The following is a 19,626-nucleotide window of genomic DNA, read 5'->3' as shown; positions in this document are numbered from 1 at the left end:
TAAGATTTCTAATAAGGGGAATTTCTTAAAGACCTAGCTCATTATAGAAGACTTCTTGGTCGTTTGATTTATCTGATCATCATGAGGCCATATGTTACTTATTATGTTCATGTCTTAAGCATGTTTATGCATGCCCCACGTAAACCTCACATGGAGGCCACACTTTGCATTCTTCGTTATTTGAAGAACATGCCAGGTCAAGGGATATTGTTGTCTTCTCAGAGTGACTTGACTTTGTCTACATTCTGTGATTCTGATTGGGCAAGCTATCCTAATACTAGAAGATCTACTACAGGATATTGTGTGTTTCTGGGATCTTCTTTCATTTCATGAAGTCGAAGCGAATCATATCTTTGTCTTCAGCAGAAAACCGAATATAGATATATGGCAACGGCATGTTGTGAGTTGTCTTGGTTTTGATCTCTTCTCAAGGATTTGCGCATCCTTCATTGCCAATTTGCTTTGTTATATTGTGACAACAAGGCAGCTTTACATATTGCCGCTAACCCAATATTTCATGAGAGAACAAGACATATTGAAATGGATTGCCATTTTATTCAGGATAAAATTCAGGAAGGTTTGATTGCTACACAACATGTAAGTTCGTCCTCTCAGTTGGCCAATATTCTTACCAAAGCATTGGGAAAAGAAGAATTCAACAATCTTGTGCACAAGTTGAGAGTTTTTGATATCTACTCTCCAACTTGAGAGGAAGTGTTAAGAAATCAATTTGTATAATATCCATTAGTATCAATCCTGTTGTAATTAGGATTTTGCTTTCTAATTGGTTTCCTAGATTAAAGGATTAATTTCCTTATACATTAATATACTCTTGTATAAATCAATTGTACCTATTAATGAAAAGATCATTCTAGTCAAATATCAAATTCTCAAAGCTTGCCTCTACCATCTTCCTCTCTCACAGATAAACTCAAAACAAATATTACTTTTCAAAATCCAATACCAAAACCATGATTTTTTTTTGTTTATCAAGTTTGTCTTTTTATCAAAATTGTAAACGAACATTTAAGACTTGTAAATTTGATTAAGCTTAAAGATTTAACCATCTTCAAGAAATGGTACTATGAGGGTGCTACTTTTGAACTGTGAGACTCTTGTTAGAGCAACTTCACCGTTGTGCTCGGGTTGGGGCAAGAGGAGGCCCAAGACAAAAAATGGCGTTCCAGCGAGCCACTTTTGCCCGGGCTAGGTGTGGGGCCTACAAGCCTAGGCTGGCCCTCAGGCAAAACCAACCTTTGCACAAGCCTGGGGTTGCTGACGTCAGCGATGACGTCAGCAACCAAAAAAAGGAAAAAAAGAAAACAAAACTAAAATTTTCAGAATTTTTTAAAAAAATAAATACTTAGTCATATTTTTCACTTCCCGTACCAAAACTCTATACAAATTCCACTCCTCATATCTTATATAAATAGTGGTTGTCATGGCAATGGGAGAAAACACACTTTGCTTTTTACAAGGGCAGCTACTAGTAACTGTCCTAATCCTGCCCCGCTTTCCCCTCCTCCCCTACTGCCATAGCAAAAGACAATTAGGTGGAATTGCTCTTAACGTATCAACTTTGGCCCCAAGTGGGTCAGGGGAGTGAAGGATGCTGGTAATTTTCGTTGAACAATGACCAAGTTTTAAGAACAAGATGCCAAAGAAGATGCTTTATTCGTAGTTACTTGTTGCATTGTATATAAAAATGACTTCTTTTGGGTTGGAACTTGACGTTATTTCCATTGGGATAAAAGATTGAAATTGTCTTTATATCAAGTTTTGAGTGTGGTTGGTGTCACTTCATTAATTGATGACTAAGTACTTAACTAGAACTTTCCATGATTCTGACCTTCCTTCCAAGTAAATGAAGTAAACATCAAAAGGTTTATTCCATGCCCCCACAAAAGAACCCCCCCCCCCAACCTTACCTTCTTTTCCCTAACCCCCGAAAACATTATATAAATAAATCAAGTAACCAACTTTATAAAAGAAAAGAAGAAAGAGAAATAGCTATAAACTATAGAAAGCTTAATCAGATATGCAAAAGGGAGGGAGGCAATTGATTCTCATGTAATTGAGTGCCCTATCACTCTGCCAACTAATAGAATTTGACTGATCATATTCATAGTTTAAGTAGTATGATTGCAAACGCTGCTTAGTTAATTTCCCATCATACTTCTAAGATCCTCTGGTTATAAGAAAATACCTAAATTTAGGTTTTAGTCACAAAAAAACTTTCACTTATGAAAAAGGCCGAAGCTTTTTCAAAAAAAGACAGAAAAACCTCTCAACTTTCAAACCAAATATATGCAAATGTAAATGATTTCTTAGGAAATCCAAAAATAATTAAGGGCATTTTTGTCCATTTTGGCTTCTTTTAAAAAATTTCTCTCTCCTTTAGCCTTTTTTAAAGTCTCCCAAGAAAATAATGGTCTGAATGACTCTTCTTGTGGAGAAAAACTTACTTATACCGGGAATATCATTATAGTGCTATCCCGAATCAATCATCTATTGCTATGTGTTTTGACTTTCTGATATGATAATGCGTAATATGTTTAGAATAGCACCACGATGACATTCCCGTTATATGTAAGTTCTTCTCCCTTTTTGTGCTTAAAGGCTGTAATCTGTTGGCTAACATACTTCAATCTTTTGCTAAAGACACTCTATAAAGTCTTTCGGCTACAGGTAATTTTGAAAATAATCATTTCTTCTTTGACCTTTCACATCGGTGGCCACTGTCTAAACAAGTTTTCATTTGCATAGTAATCTTCTTACTCTTAGAACCAACCATATTGGTGGCAATGTTGGTCGATGAGGGCCACTTCATGAATGATTTGAGTGAATCCCCGTACTGGCAAAATCATATGTTAATGTTTCCTTTTAATATAAGAACTCTAAGATTAACCATCAAATCTACCAGGTGGAGATTATTAGCCAATTAAGATAACCCCTACTCTTACCTTGCCTGTCTCATGTGGAATATCAATTGGAACATGTGTTCTTTCCCTTTCTTTTTACTTTTCCTTGTCTGGCTAGTTGGTAAATGTCATTTTACGAAAACCCATTTACCATTATTTGTTTTTGTTTTTGTTTTTTTTTCTGGTCGGAAGTAAATTCATTCAAAATGGAATGGAGTCGCCACAGTTGGATGGGGCCTGGTTAATCATGTCCTTTCTATGACGGTTACGGTTATGTGTTAAAATTGCTCAACGAATGCTCGCCTGTTTCAAATTGTTAATTGTGGCCCTAGTTAATTTCATTGCTTACAAATCACGCACCATTTTACATTTTTAATTTTAAATCCTTCTTAACTTGTTAGAATTCAAAACCGTGTATATCCATGGTTTCTTTTACCTATATATTTGTACGAATTCAAACATGAAATCTCCAAATTCAAATGATGCATTGGAAAATTGGTCTTCTTGGGTTCATCGAGAATCCAGATACCTAGAAAAACCTCCCTCAAAAGGAGCAACTTTATTTCACTTTAGACTCTTTAAGTAAACAGATCCTACGCCTTAACACTCCTCTGTCCTCACCATTTCCTCCCCACCACCTCAATCTGTCTCTACACACCACGGGATAAAGCACACCGACCCACAAACATTTTGCTACTTTCATATGAACAAGGATGCTGTTTGACCAACACTCGAGAGAACCATAACTAGCCAACACAGGACAAATGCAATTTTCCCTCAACTGTCTACCCTATCTCTAAACCAAAAATAAATTGACATCTCCTCATATTCAACCTTAGAAGCCAGGTCAGTCTACCGGAATAGATCAAATTGACTATTCTTTTCATTTCAAAATCAATTTTGAAGTAAAATTGTTAACCTATCGTGCTAATCTTGAAGAAGTGTGGAAAGTCCATAACTTCAAATTTAACTGTACTCTGGTATCGAATGCAGCATACAACATAAATGCCAAACAAATTCAGAATCATTAACTTTTCGAAGTCTTATCAGATTACTTGCCCCTGGTGTGACAACGGCGAGAAATGCACAATTAATTAGCAATTCCCCAAATATTCAACAGGGGTATAGCAATGGTGTAAAACTCAATCTCTTAATAGCATACAAACCGTCCCAAACTCAAGTCAAGAGCAATAGCAAACACAACAGATGAGCCAATTGTTGGCAAGACCAAAGAACTACAGATCGAATGATATGCAAGTATTGGATTGATTCTTTGATTCAGGCGTTCAAATGTCTCAAGAGAATAGATAACATGTTCCCCTTAGAGAAGGTTGAGTGTACCTACATACCCATCATGATTTATCCCTCGAGGGAAAAGTCTTTTCCTATTGGCCAATCAGGTGCAAACCTGAATCCATCATTGACCACTGCCACGAGTTTGCAACCTTTTCCTCTCAAGCTCAAGCTAAAAGCAAATTTTGAATATGTTAGCATATGTATATATATGTATGCAGTTGGCTTGGCCAATCGCATCTCATGTGCTTAGATTTTGTTTGTGCGTTTGTGGTTTAAGTTTCCCTGATAAAAATCAGCCCAAAATAAATAGTGTGATCCTTTAAGTATCTTACCACTTTCTTCACCCGCTCATTGGCAGCAGGTGTTCCTCCACTGACAGACTCCGGAGTATATGGACTACTTACACGCACCGCATTCATCACAACTATTACAGTCTTGTCCCAGCGCACTGGAAGCCTGATCATCATCATCACCAATTACACTCAGTCCAGGAAATGTAAACTTTCCAAACTTGAAAATTATAAACTTTCCACAAGTCCCAAACATGGAATGATCTACATGGTAACTAAAGTCTTGAAATTTTACATTTTGCATCTGTGTTCATGTAAGAATCATCAATCTATCAAATTCAAAAGCTCTCCAACCAGTGAAAATATCAACAACAAAAAAATGTTCGGTTTCTCCTCATGCATACACATGCAGACCTAAAATCTCATAAATTTCAAATCTTTAAGCTACTTCAAAAGAACAAGTCTTGTAGAGTTAAGTTATTCTATCTCAACAAATTTTAAAGTCCACTTCTAATTAAGAAATTCAGTACAATCGGCTTCATGAAACAACATTTTCATTTTACAGGGAAATGGGCTGCCTTTGCGGATAACCATGATGCAGATTCAGTTATCCTCATCGTTTTTCAACTACGAACTAGATTAGCAAGCAATAATTGGATAAAGCACTCACGTCTTAGACAAGGCGTCGAAAATGTTCTGGGCCTGGCTGGTGACCCCAACACCAATCCTCTCGGACTCTGCCTCTGCTTGTCTGCAATCATCAAACGCAACCAAACACTTCATTAATTCTTTTTCAAAGAAAAAAAAAACACTTAATTAACAACTATTCAACAAAATTCCAATTGGGTAGCTCATGAATTACCTAATGGCCAATTCCTCTCTGGCGCGGAGACTATTGAGATCAAGGTAACAGTTTTTGACATCAAGTGGGTCTTCGGCTTGACCCAAATACGACAACTCCTTTATATAGTTCGCCTTCAGCAGCCTTATGTTCCGCCGAGACCCTCCTTTCGAACCCTCTTGTAATCTCAAAAGTTAAAGAAAAATAAATTGGAAGATCACATTTTTTTTTTCTCTTCAATTTCTCTAGGGTTAGTAAAAATGAATGGAAAAACGATTAAATCAACTGATAATAGCGATCAGTGAAGGATATGAATGACGACGATGTTGGAGGGGCGATCGAAGGTGATGACTTGCCCCTGAAACTCGTCACTCAAGGTGGTCTTGATGGAGACGAAGCACCCAATGGCCAACTCCTCCGCGTTGCTGCCATCCATGGCCATGCCCCTTATTTTTTTAGTTTTTCCCCAAATTGGAGTGTTCTGATTTGTGATACAAAGCCCTAGTTATTTTCGCTGCAGCTGATGTGCTAGTGGGCTTACTTGGAATTGGCCCAAATCTTAATAATCCAAGCAAGCCTTTGCCCTTATTGTTTCTTTCTTCTTTTTTTACTTTGGGCCAGTGTCCTTAACCCAAATTAAACTTCTCTACTTGTTCACCAAGAAACCCATTAATTTTTGGGTTTGTTTTGATTTGAAGCAAAATATGTTCTTGTCTTGTCTTGTCATACTCTTCTGGGCATGAGTCTGTGGACAGCACAGTGGTCCTTCTTCTTCTTCTTCTATTCTTCCAGATTTTTTGTTCAGACTGTGGGGCCCACAGAACATCATGTTGTCATTTTCTTTTCCCCATCGTGGGAGGTGAGCTGGCCACCACTCTGTATCCGGGCATGGCGTTTAAATGTTTAAATTTTCATTCATTGTATTAGACTATATAGTATATAATATTTTGACTTATTTACACTAATACTTCTTAAAATTAAAATTAGGATTAAATTTTACATTGCCTTTTAAATTTAAAGTGGCTCATTTATCTTATTTGACCGTGGTTTGATGACCTATTTTGGCCATTGTCATCAATTTTGTCCAAAAATTTATTAATTTTAAAAGTGTGTTATGAATATTTTTACAATTTCGTATATATAAGTCATTATCTACCAATTAAATAGGTAATGTAGCACAACGTGCATTAAGTAAGTAACATGATTGATGTACTCTTGCAGTTCACAGTGACTATGATTGATAGATGCCAATACAATGTTTCTTTTCTCCTTCGTCGTACCACAACATGCATCCATGTGTATATGTGTTTACATATTTTTTATATATATTTTTTGTTTCTATGTTATACAATTCAATATTTCACTTCAGTTCTATATACGTACGTATATATAAATATTTGGTTACATACTAATATATATTGTATATGATGCGCTAATACATAGCCACTCGCATCTCACATGCTTTAGATTGAAAGGTGTCATTAATTTAATCATTGTTGCAGACCCGACTCTCCCCACAAACAAAGTGAGCTGAAAGTCAATTGTGGTTGGCACGATTAACGAGCAGGAGCATTTTATATGTGTACGATTTCAAATTTCAAAACCAAACTCGTTCTTAATATTCCTAACCCTATATACACGTGTTTTATTCTGGAACTTACCTGCGTTGCCTAGATTGGATCTGAATCTTTCGCACTATTTTCCGTTACAAGCTTATTGCTCTCTACTTGTAATTCTAAATAAGAAAAAATAAACTACTCCACCGACTCCAATGACTTGATATGAAAACAATGATACAACCTTTTTTGTTGTTGTTTCACATTATTATTATGAGTGGTTTTTGTTTTATTACTGTACACGATGCAACAACTTGCCTTTTTATAAGTAGTTGGGGTTGGGGGAGTCATCTTGTACATCTGTATGCATTTCACTCAATTAATATATAATTATGGCAACTTAACTCAACTCGCCAAGAGTCGATATCATGGAGTTAGCTCCATGAAAGATGTAGAAAAAGAAGCTTAAGCAAGGCAGGGGGCATAAAAGCAGTGATGGTTTTGCCCAACCCAAGTGGTTGGGGGAGACATGGCAAACTGTAAAGCTCTCTTTCAAAATTGACAGGAACACAAATAACAAAAATGGTGTTGATAGTATGATGTACGTGGCAACAAAATGAAACTTGTTTTAAAGCATGTGGAAGTAGGTACCACTTTTGTCATCATCATTACCAAATACCAATTTGTTAGACTACAAGGGCAATAAAATTTATAATTCCTCAAACACATCTATAATTGCAATGATCAAAGACAATCACATCCTTCCCCCAACCTACTACAAGGGCAATTTGAGGTATTTACTGTTTGAGTTACATTACAGGAACTTTACCAACTATGTAGGTGGCGACCATGTCACAGTCAGGGGTGGCCCTGAGGGTGTGCAAGTGGTGTCACTGCACAGGGCCCTCGAATTTTTTTATGTGTATAATATATGTATGTATTAATAAATGTTATACATATACTGGGCGAGCAAATTTTTGACACAAAAACATTTCTATTGTGTTGGTTTGTAGGGCCTCAACTTCCATTCAGGGCACAACTTCAAAATCCGCTTGTGTAGATCATAGTTTTAGTTCTTTTTTGGTAACAACAATTAATAATCATAATAATTAAAAAGGCAAACACGTTATTTTCTGTAAGTAATAATCATCACCAATATCTCTCCTTGGCTCTCTTTTTTAATCTTTTGACAATTTATTTTTTTCAATTTCAAGGATTTCAACACAAAAAATCGAACAAAAAAATTGATAAATGTCACTCAAAAGCAAATAGTCAAATTTAAATCTGAATTCAAATTCAAGTATGTTTCTAAATTTCAATTTATATATACTAAATGACTTACTTCATTATCATTTTTTTTTCCAGATACTTCATTATCATGTTGATTGGTTATATAATGAAAGATGATTTAATTTGTAATTTGCATGCTAATTGATGATGAGTTTTACTTTAAGAAAAAAAAGACATTTATTATATGGCATTATGTAATAGTGTAAGTTTGTGTTAGCTTATTTGAAGCTCCAGTTTAAAGTTGCATAGAGCCTCCAAAATCTTAAGACCGGCCTGATCACAGCCTAGACAAAAAAAAAAAAAGGAGCAAATAATTGTTCTCTCTTCTACCCATGTGAAAGACAAGAAAGCCAACCCAAATAAAAAATGTACAAAAATACCAAAGAAGAGGAGACGTACCAAAAGAAAGTTTATCTGAAAAAGAAAGGAAAAGCACAAGCAGAGTACCACATGTTTCCCACAGCCGAGAAGACAACAACAACAACAACAACAACGCCAAAGGTTTGGAATTAGTTGGCAAACCAGAGAGATAAATGGGATTTTCAATGCTTCTTTGACTGAATCACCCCACAAACAAGCATCTCTCTCTCTCTCTCTCTCTCTCTCTCTCTCTCTCTCTCCCCTTCTCTCTCCCTGTAGAAGCTTAAGCCAACCCAAGAAAACAACACTTTCTTCCTCTTAGCTTTCCCATCAGATAGCATACAGAAGAAGGAAACAGTGTGGAGAAAAGAAGAAAGAAAGAAGGTTTTGAGATGGGTACAATAACAACCCCATTCAAAGACCCATCTCATCACTCTCTTGCCAGAAAGCTCTTACCTTATGCCATTTATGTCATCCTCCCCATAGCTGTCATTCGCTTATACTTGTACACTCCCTCTCTCCCTCAATCCACAGATCAGCTCCCTCATTCCACTGCCATTACCATCAGCACCACCTCATCGTCTTCTTCTTCTCCTTCCTCACTGCCTCCTTTTCCTTCTTCTCAAGGTACTCATAACTACATACATATATGCTCTCTCTGTCATAGATTTCTTTAATTTGCTCACTTGGGTTTTTTTTTAGGTACTTGAACTTGGTAATTTCTCATAGCTAACAAGGATTTTGTATGTCGGTGATTTGTGCAGAAGTAGAAAGAGATAAAGAAACTCCATGTGACTACACCAGTGGGGATTGGGTCCAAGACAAGCTGGGCCCTTTGTACAATGGCACCACCTGTGGTACAATCAAGAAAGGACAGAATTGCATCACCCATGGGAGACCTGATTTGGGCTATCTCTTTTGGAGGTGGAAACCCAAGCAATGCCACATACCAAGGTTTGAACCCAACACTTTTCTCCAAATCCTTAGCAACAAACACATAGCATTTGTGGGTGACTCCATGGCCAGGAACCAATTGGAGTCTCTTCTTTGCATGCTTGCCACTGTTTCTCCTCCCAACCTTGTTTATACTGATGGTGAGGATAACAAGTTTAGAAGATGGCATTTTTCTTCTCACAATGTCAGTGTGTCAGTTTATTGGTCACCATTTCTTGTGAAAGGTATTGAGAAATCACAACATGGTCCAAATTACAACAAGTTGTATTTGGATCAAGTAGATGAAAGGTGGGCAGCAGATTTGGGTCAAATGGACAAGATTGTGTTGTCTGTTGGGCATTGGTTTTTACATCCAGCAGTGTATTTTGAGGGTGATTCAGTTCTTGGCTGCCATTACTGCCCTGGTCTTAATCACAGTGAGATTGGTTTCTATGATGTGCTGAGAAAAGCCATAAAGACTACCCTCAAGACCATAACTGAAAGGAGAGTTGCTAATGCTAATGGCAATGGGGTTAATGTAATTGTGACAACATTTTCACCTGCACATTTTGAAGGTGAGTGGGACAAGGCAGGGGCTTGCCCCAAGACCAAGCCTTACATGGAGGGAGAGAAGCAGCTTGAAGGAATGGATGCTGAGATGAGGCAACTTGAGGTTGAAGAAGTAGAAGCTGCTAAGGCAAATGGTAAAAAATTTGCAGGGTTTAGGCTGCAAGCATTGGATGTGACCAAATTATCACTGATGAGGCCAGATGGTCATCCAGGGCCTTATATGAATCCATTTCCATTTGCTGATGGGGTTCAAGAGAGGGTCCAAAATGATTGTGTTCATTGGTGCTTGCCAGGGCCTATAGACACATGGAATGAGATAATGCTAGAGGTTCTGAACAAATGGAATAATCAGGGTCAGTGAATTAAGGATGAGCAAAATGAGTTATTGCAGTATATCAGATTGGTGGGTCTGTTTCTTTCAAACTTATTCTCAATTTGGGTGGTGGTGGTTAATAGCTCTGAGAGAAAGCCAAAAGAAGAGGAAGACAAACAAGTATTGAGTTGAGTGGTTTCGTTTGGACTCTCTCTCCTGCAATGGAAGAAAACAAGAAGATTTAAAAGATCAATGACACATATTATAATCTATATGTTTTGGAATGTAGTTCCATTTTGGTCTGTATATTGTACAAATGAATTCATTTGGAAGAAGTGGTGTAGAATTCTTAAAAGATCAATGGCAGTTCCTGTGGGTTTCTCAGAATCCATAATGTAAACCTTGCCACGTTGCCTACAATTTTTCCAGCCTTCAAATATCCTTTTCAGGAATTTGTGTGGATGCAAATTTGTGTCTTTGTTATATCTTTGCTTCAATTTTGATCCTTTGGTCATAAATTTCAGTGAGACGAGAATCTAATTTCTTAGGAGGATGGAAATTTCTAATCTGTGATTAGCAGTTGTGGAAATTTCTGAACTCAACATGGATTAGCTTCCATTCTCATGCATACACATGATGCTTACATTCCAAGAAGGATCAATAAACAAGTTTGTGGTTTGTGAAACTGTCTCCAAATTCAATAAAAGAAACTCCCTTTACATACTAATTGACATATAGACATCAAAATATTACCAAGATCCATAAATATTTTTCTATTCTTTTCTTGCCCACCTGGGCCATCCCTAGTTGTTGGGCCATGATTTGGGCCTCTGTTCCTCATTCTCACAAAAACACCAGAGTTTCTCAAAGCTCCATGAACCCATATGGAAGAAGCTCTTTCTCTTCTATGAAGTTTATTAGCAAAACTCAGGGGGGTCGTCAGGACAAGTGTCAACAAGATAGGGGGAGAAGAATCAATAGAAAACAGAAAGGAAAAGATATTTGGAACCAAACCAATTAACAAAGTAGAGAGTAACTGTTGTGTTCTCATCCGCTCACTCACTGCAATCAATCAAAGTGTTGAGAGTTCTATGGCTGCAACAGTTTCACTCTCTTTTTCCTTAGATCCACAGCACCACCATCTCTTTCCCAACACAACCCACTTCAAGCCTCACCAAACTCCCCTTCTTCCCTTCTCTGCCCCAACCTCAACTCTTTTCCCCAAATACCCACTTGCTATTTTCCATAAATCACACCCTTCCTCTTTCAAATCTTCCTCCTCTCCATCTCATTCTTCAACAACGACAACAACAACAACAACAACTGCTTCTGATACAACTGCTACTGATACTGCTACAACTACAAGCACAACCACAACATCTTCGTCATTTCTTGAATACCCACTTAGAACAGGTCGATTTCTGAGCAGTGAAGAGCTCGAGCAACTCAAATTGCTTGAGAATTTCAGGTATTATCAGGAATTGGAATCTGGGTCGATGTGGGTTCGGGTGATGAGGCCGGAGGAAATGGACATCACTGTTGGGTTGCTGGCTGAGTCGTTTGCAGAGTCGATGCTTTTGCCTTCTGGATATGTCTCTGTGTTGGGCTACTTGGTCAAGCAATACTTGTTTGAGCGGATGGAGCTATCGCCACACACTGCCACGCTTATTGGGTTTTACAGAAGACGTAAAGAAGAGGGTGAAGAACAACAAGAAAAAAACACAGAAGATGAAGAAGAAGTGGATGAAGTTGAATTTTTGGCGGGGACTGTGGAAGTTTGCTTTGACAAAAAGGGTGCCAACGCTTCTCCTCCTACACCCATTCCTCCCAAGAACTCGCCTTATATAAGCAACATGGCGGTGAAGAAGTCGCTTAGGAGGTTCGTTTTGCTTTTCCAATTAAGGCTTTTCTTACTCAGAACCACCAATGCTTTTATTTCTTTATCAACTGTTTGTTCTGCTTATATACTTGTCTGTTAAATGTTACTTAGGACTATAAATCTTGGGCATGTTAGCTTATAGCTTGTAATTGGCAAATTTGGGTACTTGTGAGCTTGTCATAATGTATTCTTGTTTTGATGGGTAGATTGAATGTGGTTATTCATAATTGACACTCTTTTACGAACTATGACTGATCACAAAACTTATCAGCATATATCACTAGATTCAAAAGATAGAGGATTTCTTCATAATGTCTCGAATGAGACCGGATATAAGATTATGGGTTTTTCAATTTTCAGGAGGGGCATCGGCTGGCATCTTTTGAAAGCAAGCGAGGAACTTATATCTCAGATGAGTTCCACAAGAGAGGCGTATTTGCATTGCAGAATGATTGATACAGCTCCATTCAACATGTACAAAAAAGCAGGTTACGACATTGTAAAGACGGATAACATTTTGGTTATGTTGCTGTTGCAGAGGCGCAAGCACTTAATGTGCAAGAAACTTCCAGTCTTAACCAGCTTTTCAGAATCAGATACATTCTGTTCTGAAGAGGAATTAACATCATGAATGTATATGTGAAAATCAAAATACGTGTTTATGAGGTACATGCAGTTACTGCTACACAGAGTACTTCATCCTTTTCTGTTACTGTCTTTAATTCTCTCTCTCTCTATTTTATTTGTCAATGATCTTTTTTTTAAGTTGTTGCAGTCAAATCTCATTCTGTTTCCTTGTTCCTCAAATCCTTTTTTGTTTTTGTTTTTGTTTTTTTCCGTTCAGGATAGATGATTAGAGAGACCTTTGAGGTTGTGAAGATTATCCAGCTGGGTTGAAATTTGCCTAGAATGCTTGATCCTATGTGCCAGCAACTGTTGCCTGCATTTTGTTATGTGTATGGTAGAGACTTGCTTTGTTGCAGGTAAACTCATCAGGCATTTGCATTTCTTGTATATGTAGTCCTAGACTCCTAATGTTATTGCAATTTGCAAACGTAATGACCAGATCAACTCCAGTTTTGATACATGTGATTTAGATATTGGATATTTTTTATCCTGAAGTTATTATATAAAGAATTATTTTCCTAATAAAGAATTCTAGAATTGTGGTAGCATATTATCAACTCTGTTTTTTAACTTATAAGTCGTATAAGAGGTCAAAAGATATCATTTATTGCTGAAAAATGGGAACTTCTTTTCTTCCTGTATATCACCAGTTGTGTTGGAAGATTCAAACTAGAATACAGTCATCAAAGAGTTTATATATATAATTTGCTCCAAATAAACCCCTCCCGCCCTTTCCTTGTCTGGCCTTGGCGTTTGTTGTATCAGTATTTGCTTTTTTTCTTAAAGAATTCTAGCGGAAATAGATTAAGGAACTGTAGAGATGTATGAACTATAATATGGCCCTTTCTGCCTTGTAAACTCAAAAACGGAAATATATATATACTAAAAGTTATGTATTCCCGGAATTAACAGTGTATAATTTAGATTCCCTGAATTAACAGAATGATACAAGAAAATCAACTTCAATTTGATCATTTTTTGGGATGATGTTTTTATCTGATATATTCACTCATTGCATTTCTGTTCTTCTCAATCCTTATCAAGTGCTCTTTTTGGGTCTTGTTTCTAAGATCATAGGTCCACAAGCTTTGAAGATTCTACAACTCTTTTATTAGAAGAAGTAAGGGATCTCTATTTTGTTGTACATAGTCTTCACCCTCCGACTAGAACATGGCTTTATTAGGAGTTGTGGCCGCTCCCAAGCCTTTCGCATTTGTATAGATAATCAGCTGGAGCTCTTTAACACATTCTGCCATGGAGGGTCTCTCACTGCTCTCACGACGTACACATCGTGATGCCAGGTTTGCGAACATAGCTATAGATTCCATGGTGTATGAACTTCGACCCAGCTCAGAATCTATCACCTTACGCAATTTCTTCCGATCATTCAGTATGTGCCTTACCTGAAACATATGAACTTGGGTCATATTTATAACGACCTAATGTACTTAACCAGTAGAATAAGTAGGAAGGAGAAAGGATATGTCCTACCTGTACCACTAGGTTTTGATCGTTTGGTCCCAGGTTAATGTCAACAGCTTGACGTCCAGTCAGAAGTTCAAGAAGAACCACCCCAAATGCATAAACATCACTTTGTAAAGTGAGTTTTCCAGTCTGTTTCCAAATACACTTCTTGTTATATGAGTGTGATATTGTTTAGTATTTAATAGTAAGATCAAAGTATCTCAAAAATATTCATTTGAGACGGGTTGTGGTGAGTTAGATGATAAAAGTGTAGATTACAGGAAGCAGCATGACATACATCACATGAAATATCTAGAAATACTCATTTGCTAATGTGTTGTTTTTATTCCCCTATTTTCTTAGTTTTTAACAGGACCAAACAAAGAGAAGTTGGAGAATGCATGAGTTTTGATAGATTATATATCCAAATAAGAAAGAAAATTTCAATGCAGCCATATTTACTGGTGAGACATATATTACTTTCATAGTTTTTAACAGTACCAAGCAAAGAGAATTTGGAGAATGCATGAGTTTTGATAGATTATATATCCAAATTAGAAAGAAAATTTCAATGCATCCATATTTACTGGTGAGACATATGTAAATGTACAACAATGAAAACCATTGATGTTCAAATATGCGTACCGATGTATACTCGGGATCAAAATAGCCGAATGTACCAAGTACTTTAGCAGTCACATATATTTCCTGGCCCTCTGGCATCATCTTGGCAAGCCCAAAATCGGATACCTATACAGAATAGTGCTCAAGTTTCAGCTATGTATAAATTTATACGTTTTGCTCAGAGTTCAAAAGCAGGAGACAAAATTTCAGTGAAAGTAAGCTTGTTTAACTCTTACCTTTGCTTCAAAGTTGGCACTTAAAAGAATGTTGGTGGATTTGAAATCTCTGTGAACAATAGGTATCCCAACATCAGAACTGGAATGGAGGTATGCTAGGCCCCTTGCCGCTCCAAGTGCCACTTTGAGCCTTTGAGGCCAATCCATTTTTCCTTCCCCAATCCCTATTATTATACCATTAAAGATTAATTTGAAGAGTAGCAAACTGATTATTTTACACTGGAATTACTTTATGCATATTGAGTTGAAATCCAACCATTTAGGTGATCTTGTAGGTTCCCTTTCTGCATATATTCATACACTAGAAACCGTTGCTTCCCATCAGCACAGTAGCCTATCAAAGAAACCAGATTTGGGTGATCAAGTCTGCTCAAGATATCTACTTCTACTCGAAATTCTCGTTCCCCCTCGGCTGCTTTAAAAGGTGGCAGCTCCATTTTTTTGATTGCTACAACCTGCAAATTCCCAGAGACAGGGTATGCATCAGAATGTGCTGGGAAACTGGATTCTTCATAATGTTTCAAAGATAATTATAGAACGAAATATACCTCCCCTGATCGCAAAGTTCCCCGGTATACGCGACCAAATCCTCCTTTTCCGAGCAAATTCTCTTCACTGAATGAACATGTTGCCTCTTCCATTTCTTTGAGTGTGAAAATTGATGAAACATGATGGTGTCTTTTTGGGGGTTGTGGGGCTTGATCATCAAGTTGCCAATACTCCACCGGTTTATAAATCCCTGAAAGGTGTGAAAAAGTTGGTGAGCACCACCCTGCAAAACGAAGTTGCAGAGAAAGAGAAGAAGAAGAAGAAGAAGAAGAAGAAGAACAAAGAACATACAAGGGTCTGTGTGGTCATGTGACTTGGACCTCCGGCGCTTGTTCCATGCTGAGACTAAATTGAAAGGCATAATGGTTCTTAAATTTGGTGTGGTTCTCTGTTTTCAGATAATTGGATGGAGAAAGTGAATTGGTTCCATTCATCCACGACACTCATCACAGAATGCATGGCAGAGCAGAAAAGAAAAGAAAATTTCCCATAATGTGCTAGCGTGGTGCTGATCAAATAAGAAATACAGACAAAAAAGAACCAAAAAAATGATTATATTAAGTTGAAACTGAGATTGGATGGTATGAGAATTGTCTCAAGAGTGTACGTACAGAGCAAGTGAAGTTAGATTAGGAGAGTACCCAACAAATCATCTGCCAACAACCTAAACAGTAGTTTTCTCACAGAAAAGAGCTACTTGAAGAAAAAGAAAAAGAAAAAGAGAGAAAAAGGAAAAAAAGTTGGTATTGCTTGCTTAACATTGGATGGGAAGTTGTTTGATAAGGAAATGGAAGCTGCTGCTACATCTCTCTCTCTCTCTTCTTAGTTACATTTTTTCAATTTCTCAAAGCCACAAAAAAAAAAAAAAAAAAAAAAAAGGAGGTTGCCGTTGGGAGGGAGTTTTCATCTGTTTATGTGATCATTTTTTAGTTGTCTGATTTGTGACCATTTTTCTGTAGTTGAAATGGACAATGTAATGAGACGGTCAATATGGGACCCAAGCTTGATATTATTCCAATCTTCCATTTTCAAGTTACTTCCTTCATATCATTTTTGAAAAGCATCACATATCCATCGGGGGTGCTAAAAAGTAAAAAGGCTCTGCAAGATCGCACAAGCACAATTCTTTATGGTTGTATGAAAAGAGGAGGGTACGAGTGGTTGTTGCTACAAACATATACATGAATGAGTGCTGGTACGGTTAGCTTAGCAAGGTTTTTCTCTATTCATTGGGGATCATGACCCAAATGAAATCTTGGTCCAAGTTCACCTACCTGCATTGTGGAGCAACTCGCCTCCAATTTAGGTGAATTTACCTACTTTCTTAATATCAAAAATATTTATAAAAGGACAAACTACAGTAAATTCCCTAACTTATAGGGTCATTTACGAGTTCATACCCGATTTTGGGGACATATACGAGTACATACTCAATGTCGCGGAAAACTTACAATTTGCCCTCTCCGTTAGCCCAACTGTTAGTGAGTCTGTTAAATGCTGACGTGTCAAAAATGGGACCCATTTTTTGATGATGTGGACTCCTATGTGGACAAAAAAACTAATAAAAAATTATGTACATGTTAAAAATAATTTTTATATAATTTTTAAATCATTAAAAAATGAATTTTTTTTTTAAAAAAAATCCTCATCTCTCCTCCAACCTAGCCAACCACCACAACGACCTTGCCCACCCCTTCCCAGCCCCCTCTCCGTCTTTGCCCCACCCTTTTCTCTATCGCAGCCATCATCTTGCCCAATTGCTTATAATCCCTCTGTTCCGTTATTGTGCAAACCAAATTTTGTGAATCTAAAGGGTCCAACGTTGAGGAACTTCTGGAATCTTGACTTGAGCACATTTACAACTTCAGGGTCTACTTCTTCAAAAGAATTTATTGCAACAACGGTTGCTTTAGGCAGTTTTTGTCCCAGTTTGTATAATAGGATTGCTAAGGGTGACTCTAACTGTCCTACTATTCCTTCAGGTAGGTCGCCATATGAAATCTTGAAAATCCAGGAGGGAAGCCGAGGTCTCTTTGATTCTTCCAAAAAGATGAAACCCAAGTTCAGAGACATTTACGAAGGGTCTCTTTAATTTCTTTTCTTATGTGATTACCTATGCTCGAGGTGTGAGGGAAAAGATCTGTTAGGGAGTGAGGGGAGGGGTGGCCGGTGTCTTGATCACTTTTCTGGAGAGAGAAGATGGCAATGGTGGTGCCGGTATCAACGAACTTCCTAATATGCTTTTTATTGTTTATTGATTGTGGTGCTGGGGAGCTGCTGGGAAGGATGGTGGTTTGAGGGATGAAGACTCTACGATTTCCTCACCTTCCAAACAGAGCCCAAATGATAAAATGGGTTCCGAATTCAAATCAGGATCTGGGTTTGTCTCATCTCCTTTGAATCCCTCAGAACGGGAAAAAGGTAAAAAAGCAAAATTGAACCATGGGTCAATTTGATCTTCTTCGAATTCATCAAACTCATATCCAGAAAGTGCAATTTCATCTCCTTTGAATCCCTCATATAGGCTGTTTGTGTGCCCAGCAACGCAGAGAGAGGTCTCCGAGGAAAGCAAGAGGAAGAGGCAGTTGATGAGGATAGAGATCTTGCCCTTGGTTCTATCCAACCACAGCGAGGTCAGTGGCGATGACTTTGAAGGCAATGTATATGGGAGGAAATTTTCCCATGAGAATATTCAATTGCAAAGATTCATCTTCCTTCTTCGCCTCCTCTTTCTCCCTGCAAAATAGAACAAATAAGAGGACCACTCTCTGGTGTGTTGGCCAAAGGCCCTCCGATGTCTAAATTAGTTCAAGAGTCTGTAAGAAAAACACTAGCTAACTAGGGTACGAAGATATGTTTAACATCTAAACCGGGCGGCCAGAGCCTTATGTAAAAGAGAGAGAGAGAAAGAGAGAGAGAAGAGGTGGCTAGGGTTTGAGAGGAATTTTTTACAGATTCCAGTATGAATTCAGACGTACCTTGACTCTTGTTCGTGGCCATCCTTTTATAGTGGTCTCGGAGGCTAGGGTTTCAGAGGAATAATTCCGTAGATGGAAAGGAATTTTTCCTCCCCGATTTGGAATTGATTTGATTAATTAGGAATTTGATTTATTAGGGTAAATCAAATCCCTAATTGTGGGAGGTATCAAATCAAATCATATTTTAATTTGGTAACTCATCATTTAATTGTGAATTGTGGTATGAATTAAATCAATTCTCAACCTAATTAGGTAACATTCTATTTAATTGAGTAATCCCCAATTAAATTGAGTAACTCCCAATTAGGTTGAATAATTCCCAATCAGGTCAAATAATCCCCAAATGAAAGGAATTATTTGACATAGGGTTCTGATTTAATTCGGTTCCTACAAATGCCCCCAGCTTCTGCATGGCGCTTGGTGGCATGTAGGAGATGTGAATCAACTATTGGGCTGTCCAACTATAATTAGGCTTCTTTCTGTGACTTGGGCTCCTGAGTGGAGGAAGTTGGTGGTCTGCCCCCTGCTCAAGATGTTGAGAGATGGGAGTAGAATGGTTCCAGATTCTGATGATCTGCTAATTGGGCAGGAGGAGTGTTCTGCCAGACTCTCATAAAAAAAGTAGGTTGTTGTCAAATCTTCAAGAAACGAAGTTTCGACTTCGCGGGCGAAAGATGTATTTCTGTTGAGGAAGAAATAAGTAGAAGTTGCTTCTCTTTCATCTACTAAGGTTAAGCACATCATGGGCGCAGACAACAAGAAGGTTGGTGCTATGCGAGACACTTGAGCCGTTTCGCTCAAACCTCCTGCTGATAAGCTTGGAAACCGTGATATACTCCTTGAAGTTGTCCGCTTGCAAACTATTTCACCTGCTGAGAAGCAAATAGATGTTGGTATTC

At 37.8% G+C, this 19,626-nt stretch overlaps 4 protein-coding genes across 9 annotated transcripts; 2 read left to right on the top strand and 2 right to left on the bottom strand.

Moving 5' to 3' along the window:
• On the bottom strand, positions 3,928-5,814 carry LOC18788673 (protein LSM12 homolog). Its single transcript, XM_020554644.1, has 5 exons — positions 5,661-5,814; positions 5,370-5,529; positions 5,178-5,258; positions 4,550-4,673; positions 3,928-4,386 (listed from the first exon to the last, which is right to left on the bottom strand). The coding sequence occupies exons 1-5, from the start codon at positions 5,788-5,790 to the stop codon at positions 4,339-4,341; spliced, it is 543 nt and encodes a 180-aa protein (XP_020410233.1). The 5' UTR covers positions 5,791-5,814; the 3' UTR covers positions 3,928-4,338.
• LOC18793839 (protein ALTERED XYLOGLUCAN 4) lies at positions 8,565-10,881 on the top strand. The gene is made up of 2 exons (XM_007222101.2): positions 8,565-9,181; positions 9,319-10,881. Exons 1-2 carry the CDS (start codon positions 8,947-8,949, stop codon positions 10,416-10,418), a joined length of 1,335 nt encoding a protein of 444 aa, XP_007222163.1. The 5' UTR covers positions 8,565-8,946; the 3' UTR covers positions 10,419-10,881.
• Positions 11,120-14,063, top strand: LOC18791227. Of its 5 annotated transcripts, none has more exons than XR_002269653.1 (4): positions 11,120-12,249; positions 12,610-12,915; positions 13,099-13,232; positions 13,947-14,057. XR_002269653.1 is itself a non-coding variant. In XM_007227436.2 (3 exons), exons 1-2 carry the CDS (start codon positions 11,462-11,464, stop codon positions 12,878-12,880), a joined length of 1,059 nt encoding a protein of 352 aa, XP_007227498.2. In that variant the 5' UTR covers positions 11,120-11,461; the 3' UTR covers positions 12,881-12,915; positions 13,099-13,424. The 5 variants fall into 5 exon arrangements, 2 of the variants coding, with proteins under 2 accessions (XP_007227498.2, XP_020410232.1); XR_002269652.1 differs by having other exon boundaries at positions 11,122-12,249; positions 13,094-13,232; positions 13,954-14,063; XR_002269651.1 differs by having other exon boundaries at positions 11,122-12,249; positions 13,094-13,232.
• Positions 13,729-16,617, bottom strand: LOC18792828 (probable serine/threonine-protein kinase PBL28). Of its 2 annotated transcripts, XM_020554642.1 has the most exons (8): positions 16,361-16,617; positions 16,041-16,257; positions 15,749-15,939; positions 15,457-15,655; positions 15,201-15,364; positions 14,986-15,090; positions 14,368-14,490; positions 13,729-14,279 (listed from the first exon to the last, which is right to left on the bottom strand). In XM_020554642.1, exons 2-8 carry the CDS (start codon positions 16,108-16,110, stop codon positions 14,040-14,042), a joined length of 1,092 nt encoding a protein of 363 aa, XP_020410231.1. In that variant the 5' UTR covers positions 16,111-16,257; positions 16,361-16,617; the 3' UTR covers positions 13,729-14,039. The 2 variants fall into 2 exon arrangements, with proteins under 2 accessions (XP_020410231.1, XP_007224822.1); XM_007224760.2 differs by having other exon boundaries at positions 16,041-16,617.

This window comes from Prunus persica, chromosome G1 (assembly GCF_000346465.2).
Source record: "Prunus persica cultivar Lovell chromosome G1, Prunus_persica_NCBIv2, whole genome shotgun sequence".
NCBI lineage: Eukaryota > Viridiplantae > Streptophyta > Magnoliopsida > Rosales > Rosaceae > Prunus > Prunus persica.
Note: the sequence above shows the minus strand (reverse complement) of the source record. Positions and strands in the feature narration are given on the sequence as shown.

Excerpts from the sequence above, each read along its gene's own strand:
- LOC18788673 (XM_020554644.1), bottom strand. The coding sequence starts at position 5,790 with ATGGCCATGGATGGCAGCAACGCGGAGGAGTTGGCCATTGGGTGCTTC. Across the intron at positions 5,530-5,660 it reads CTCCAACATCGTCGTCATTC|AAGAGGGTTCGAAAGGAGGG; the intron begins ATATCCTTCACT and ends TTTTGAGATTAC. Across the intron at positions 4,387-4,549 it reads ATGAGCGGGTGAAGAAAGTG|CTTGAGCTTGAGAGGAAAAG; the intron begins GTAAGATACTTA and ends ATTTGCTTTTAG.
- LOC18793839 (XM_007222101.2), top strand. The coding sequence starts at position 8,947 with ATGGGTACAATAACAACCCCATTCAAAGACCCATCTCATCACTCTCTT. Across the intron at positions 9,182-9,318 it reads TCCTTTTCCTTCTTCTCAAG|AAGTAGAAAGAGATAAAGAA; the intron begins GTACTCATAACT and ends TGATTTGTGCAG.
- LOC18791227 (XM_007227436.2), top strand. The coding sequence starts at position 11,462 with ATGGCTGCAACAGTTTCACTCTCTTTTTCCTTAGATCCACAGCACCAC. Across the intron at positions 12,250-12,609 it reads GTGAAGAAGTCGCTTAGGAG|GAGGGGCATCGGCTGGCATC; the intron begins GTTCGTTTTGCT and ends TTCAATTTTCAG.
- LOC18792828 (XM_007224760.2), bottom strand. The coding sequence starts at position 16,110 with ATGCCTTTCAATTTAGTCTCAGCATGGAACAAGCGCCGGAGGTCCAAG. Across the intron at positions 15,656-15,748 it reads GAACTTTGCGATCAGGGGAG|GTTGTAGCAATCAAAAAAAT; the intron begins GTATATTTCGTT and ends GGGAATTTGCAG. Across the intron at positions 14,491-14,985 it reads TTGATCCCGAGTATACATCG|ACTGGAAAACTCACTTTACA; the intron begins GTACGCATATTT and ends ATTTGGAAACAG.